We start from the raw sequence: 6,251 nt of genomic DNA on the forward strand, positions 1-6,251 counted from the left end.
GAAAGAGAGAGAACAGAATCCAGATGTTTCTCCCTGCTGCATCATGCCATTAATGAATTTGGAAAGAGGCATCACCCTCTAAAACTGCATAGGCTACTTGTGCTATCAAAACCAGCTCAGTATTGTCCACGGGTCACTGATAGGTTGTGCTCTGTAGGGTTTTAGATGGATCTTTCCAATGGGGATCAATCAGATTAAATCTGGGATATTTTTCATGTGAACCAGGTGCACAACCACTGATCTACAGCCCTGCTTACAACTCCCTTGCTCCTGTTTTCAGGTGACTATGAGGGAACCTTTGTGGTACCTCGGGTTAAGAACTTAATTTGTTCTGGAGGTCCGTTTTTAACCTGAAACTAATCTTAACCTGAAGCACCACTTTAGCTAATGGGGCCTCCTGCTGCCGCTGCACGATTTCTGTTCTCATCCTGAAGCAAAGTTCTTAACATTTCTGGGTTAGCGGAGTCTGTTACCTGAAGCGTCTGTAACCTGAGGTACCACTGTAGTTTATAGAGTTGTGTAGAAGTTGCCCCGGGCTGTTCGGCCCTTTTAATAGCTCTCTTTTCCCCCCTTAGAAAAACCACGCAACACTTGCTTTTAAAGTTTAAAAATAACATGGCTTTGACTTGCTGTACTTGCTCTTGTACCAGATTGAATGTACCAGGGAGGTAGTTGATACTTACATTACTGAAACAGATTTACATGAATTCGTATCTGAGACTGACTGATATTTACAGACTGGCTCTGAGGCACCATAACACAACACACTTGCTGCTCTCACAGCTAAAGCTCCACATAAAGTGATAACTGAACAAACTGGGGGGAAACTGCCTCAGTATATATATTTATGATATCACAAGATTCTATGCTACAGCATTAACCCTTTGCATAGTATTTTGGATGCAGCATTCCCACACCTTTGGCGCTGCCTGTTTTGGGGAATTACCGTATTTTTCGCTCTATAAGACGCACCTAGTTTTAGAGGAGGAGAACAAGAGAAAAAAATTCTCTCCCTCTCTGCGCAGCACCTCTCCAGCACAGCGGGAGGAGAAATGGAAGGGGCTCCGTTTCTCCTCCCGCTTCGCTGAAAAGGCGCTGTGCAGAGAGGGAAAGCTGCACAGAGCCTCTCCAGCAAAGTGAAGTCAGAAAAGCAAGAGGGATCGCTGCGCAGCGAAAGCAGCAATCCCTCTTGCTGTTCTGGCATCTGGGATAGCTGTGCAGCCTGCATTCGCTCCATAAGACACACACACATTTCCCCTTCCTTTTTAGGAGGGAAAAAGTGCATCTTATAGAGCAAAAAATACGGTACCGATTCTGGTCTCAGTTACATTTTTAATGTTCACCTGATGCACTGTATTGTGTTTCATTCCTGGCGAGTTTTTTGTTTGTTTGATTGATTTTGTAAGCCAATCTTGAAGACCCTCTGGCTAAAACTGTATTTTAATGGATGGTGATATCAGTTACAGAATGGGCAGCAAGGGAGAGGGAGCTGTGGCCTTCGGGCTCTGCTTGTGGACATCCCAGAGGCATTTGGCCGCCACTGTTGGAACACGGATGCTGTTAAAGGAATGAGGAGCCTGTAGCCCTGAAAATATTGTTTGACACAAACTCCCATCAGACCCAGACAGCATGGTCAATGGGCCTGGATGATGGAAGTTGGAGTCCAACATTTGCAGGGGACTGTACACGCAGTTCCCACTATCCGAAAATTCACTTCTCCACACGTAAAGAATTATGCCCAAACCTTGCTAATCTTTCTGCAGATTCAGATATCCAGACAACCAGATTCCTAGTTCATTTGTGCTTTGCTGGTTGGTGGCAGCCATTTTCATGCAGATACCATGGAGGCAAGGGTGGGGAGGACAAATCAAGAGATCAGTTTTTTCTTTTGGCTGCAGCCGTTTCAGAAAGAAACCATGGAGAGGGGGGAAAGAGATGGGACAAATCCTGCCTTAGAAATATCTCCATGGGAAATCATAGACTTATTATGCATCCCTTGCCTAACTAACGATTTCCATGGAACGCACTGTAGTCACCCTTCAGGACCTGTGTGCATAGATTTTACCAGTTAATGCTTTCTTCACATACACAAAAGTCCTTCCTGATAATTAACCAATTAATTCATATTTTCTAATTAATATTAAAATAAGAGCAACTGGGGGGGTGGTGCCTTCTAGGACTGTAATAATTTATTACCCAGTATTCATTGTATATGGAGTATATAGTATTGTATATAATATTCATTTGTATATTCATTGGATATACATTCAGAATGTATATGGAGACAATTCTGGGCCAAGTTTATTTTCTTTATTAACCCTTTAGATTCCCTTCAACAACAGAGGTTCTCAGGGTGGTTTATGAATGCTATTTAAAGCGCAATAAGTGGGTGATAGCCAACGTTCATCATACTCAGAGAAGACCTACTGCAATGAATGAACTTAAATAACTTGGGCCTATTGAGTTCAGTTGATCTATTCTGAGCATGGTTTCAGCTATCACCCATTGTGGCATTGATAAAAATACAAACAAAATAAAACAGTAAACAATCATCAGTATTTTTTAAAAAACTTAAAACACAATAAATTCAGCAGTGATAACTAATACAACATCACCCAGAACACTCTGGTGTTTTGCCCTATACTCTTGCTATACTGCATATCTGCTCACAAACATGGATTTTGACATAGTATGTTAAGATCTCTCCTGACATGATACTTTATTATGTTCTTTAAAATTTGATAAATTCACATTTCTTCTTAATCTTCTCATCTCACACAGTTGAACCATTCCCAAATAGTAGCAATCCTACATGCATCCTAATACTTGGGGAAATCTGACAAATTCATTCTGAACTTTTCCCAGGGCTACATAATGCATTAAAAGCAAACTGTGGGGGAGGGGTGTGTCTGGGTCCCCCCAATATAAAACCAGTACAGATTTTGCCATCATTTTAATTTTATTGTCAATTGCTCACCACCCTAAGAAATTATGTTCAAGAGTAGTCAAGGATTATTATGATTAACGAAAGCTTATGCATTTTAACTGTAGACAAATAGTTGAATTTAACTTGTAACTTACTATATAACTTATTGTGGACTTTTCGCCACCAATCTTTCACATGAACAGGCATAAATACACCCAGATATTAAATTCCAGAAGATTTCCTTGAGAGTATTATTACTGCCTTGCTGAACTACTTATTAATGTTTAGTCTGCATTCCAGAATAAAATATTTCCAGGGTATCTAAGAATATTAAGCAATAAAAACGCAAGTCCTCATTTTTCCAGATAATGAATTTGATGAGCATTTCCCACGATTTCTTTTCTTCAGGTCGTATCTTTGCCAACAGCCCTGATTCAGCTTGCCTCCTGGGCATGCGCAGACGGGCCCTTGTATTCCAGCCCCTCTCCGAACTCAAAGAGCAGACCGATTTTGAGTAAGTGTCTCCTCTGTCTTGTCAACTCAAGTAAGTGAGGCTTCTGCAGTCAGGGTAATCTGCAATCCACAATATACCTGTTAGAAGTCCAAGAAACTCACTGAAAATAGTAATGCAGAAATGATTGCTAAAGACTCCCCAAGGCTGAGCCTTTTTGCAAAGTGAACGATTGTGTCAGAGCCCTGGAATCAATTGTGCTCCAAGGCTTTCCATAGGCTTCCGATGCTGGACTACAACGGGCCTTTGAACTGCTCCAAGGAGGCTCTTCTGACGTTCTTAGGTGTGTCCTGAAACGCTCATGATCTCTCTCTCTCTTTCCAACAGGCACCGCATCCCCAGAACACAGTGGTGGCTGAAGCTTCGTCCCATCTTGAAGATTCTTGCCAAGTACAAGATTGAGTTGGATACCTCTGATACAGCTCAAATAGAACATATCACTCGCAAGAGAGTATCCGGAGAAGGCGCCCTGTGAACAGCTAGCAGCTCTCCCTTTTAGTTATGGCACTTAAGGAGACCTCTAAAGCGAAATATTTATTTTTTTCAGTCCCCTTCCCCAGTTTAGCATGCAGCTGTCTCATCTAGTGTTTTGTGTAATGACTGGGACTGCATGCCTGCCACGAATGGAGGAGGCAACACCAAATGTCACCTAGTGCCATGTCTGCAGTATGTGAATGAATGAGTTAAAGGGAAATGTATGTTATTATATTCTACTCTTCCTTTTAGAAAGCTCAAGACCGCTGACATGGGGCTCCTGGTGGTCTTCTATTCAGGCACCAGGTCTACTTTTTCTTCTGCTTTACTGGTGCTTATAAGGTTAGGTGGCCCTCTGTCTGAGGGTGGAGTGGGGATTTCAAACAGGAATGGTCATCTCAGCTTAAGTTCATCATGTTGAAATCTGGACTGGACTGAATATATTATTTTGCTATCAGGCCCTCTCCTTTGAACAGTGGCAGCTACCCCAGAACCCACAGCTGGGGTAAATTATAGCTTTGTGATTCAAGCTCTTCCAAATGCTGAAAATAAAATGGGAACTGTTTCACTAGAGGTTGCTGTTTGGATCTGCCATTTCAACACCATGTTTTTTCCTTCTTCTTTTGTAACATGCACAATGCAGGGGGAGTTGGACTGCAGGTATGGGAGATTTTAAAAAACCAAGCAGCCAACTGGCACCCAGCATTCAAAACTTGCCAGGCACATTTTGCACCTGGCTATTAGCCACTTAAGGGATGTGTGTGGCGCTGTGGGTTAAACCACAGAGCCTAGGACTTGCTGATCAGAAGGTCGGCGGTTCGAATCCCCGTGACAGAGTGAGCTCCCGTTGCTCGGTCCCTGCTCCTGCCAACATAGCAGTTCGAAAGCATGTCAAAGTGCAAGTAGATAAATAGGTACCGCTCCGGCGGGAAGGTAAACGGCGTTTCCATGCGCTGCTCTGGTTTCGCCAGAAGTGGCCTAGTCATGCTGGCCACATGACCCGGAAGCTGTACACCAGCTCCCTCGGCCAATAAAGCAAGATGAACCCCGCAACCCCAGAGTCGGTCATGGCTGGACCTAATGGTCAGGGGTCCCTTTACCTTTATCAGCCACTTGCGACCGAGTCAAGATGCCCGGGTGCTAGGATGGTGCCTGAAGTCTCCCACCATCTGGAGGTGCACGCCTAGGAATCCTTGACTGTTTTCACACACTAGCATTACATCATGTAGAATTCTACCAGTTATATTTTATCTGCACAATCAGAATGAATTGCAGGAACTAAAAAGTCATCTTGAAAAATACAGTTTTTGAGCTGTCTGGTGCCAAAATGGCAATTTTGGTGACTGTAACCCAGGTTTAAAATGAGCCATTGGGGTCTAGCTTATATATCTGAGTTTTTACACTGCTGGCACCTATACTAAACTAGACTGCATGTAAACTTCCATTTGCCAAAATACACACACCACTCTTCTTATCTGGGGCAATCTCCACCTCTGTGGATTTAAAACCGCCACTGTGAACATCGTTTGAAAACACCCTTATTAAGAAGTGCATAAAAATATGTAAAAGTGCAACAACAGCTCTTAGACACATGGAACAAAGCTACATGCAGACACTGGGGTTTGTACAGTCATACCTCATGTTACGTCCGCTTCATGTTACATTCTTTCAGGTTATGTCCTGTGGCGACCCGGAGGTACCGGAAAGGGTTACTTCTGGGTTTCGCCGCTTGCGCATGCGCCAAAGTGCAAAATGACGTCACGCACATGCGCAGAAGCGGCGAATCGCAACCCGCGCCACTGCGGGTTGCGTTCTTTTCATGTTGCAAATGGGCCTCTGCAATGGATCCCGTTCGCAACCAGAGGTACCACTGTAGTGCTATATGCTTATTCTCCAACCTGCTAATTGATGGCCCAGCTAGCTACAAACAGTAGTGCAACTGTACAACAGGAAGGCAGACTTCAGGCTTGTAGATTCTAGTTTGTTCCTGACTACAGTCCCAAAATCTACTACCCAGAAGCTGGTGCAAAATACAGCCAACACTTAAGGGACTTCAGTGGCATGGCTGAACGGAACTTGCCGTTCCTACACATGAAAACCCATTCCTGGTTATTTCGCTCCCTCCAGGCTTCCTGCACTTTAGCACACACACAGAGGAAAATAAAATGCACACGTAATAAAGTAACAGTAACCCTATGAAAAGGCAACGATGGGAAATAATTACAAAATGGTTTCCACCAGGCAGTGTCTCCTACCAAGTTCCAAAAAGTAGAGGCAACAGCACCAGGCAGTCCTCTGAGTCAGTGCCTTAACTTAAAAGGCCTTCTTGCAATTCATCTG

General features: G+C 43.6%; 1 protein-coding gene across 2 annotated transcripts in view; it reads left to right on the plus strand.

Moving 5' to 3' along the window:
* PFKM (phosphofructokinase, muscle) overlaps window positions 1-4,484 on the plus strand; it is a 43,703-nt gene extending 39,219 nt beyond the window's left edge. For both annotated transcript variants that reach the window (XM_083599224.1, XM_083599225.1), the window contains 2 exons: window positions 3,335-3,440; window positions 3,765-4,484. In XM_083599224.1, coding sequence (XP_083455350.1) covers window positions 3,335-3,440; window positions 3,765-3,912 — 254 coding nt within the window. In that variant the 3' untranslated portion in view covers window positions 3,913-4,484. The remainder of the gene's footprint in view (window positions 1-3,334; window positions 3,441-3,764) is intronic.
* Window positions 4,485-6,251: the final 1,767 nt, after the last annotated feature.

Source organism: Podarcis filfolensis (assembly GCF_964270895.1).
Source record: "Podarcis filfolensis genome assembly, chromosome: 2".
Classification (NCBI taxonomy): Eukaryota; Metazoa; Chordata; class Lepidosauria; order Squamata; family Lacertidae; genus Podarcis; species Podarcis filfolensis.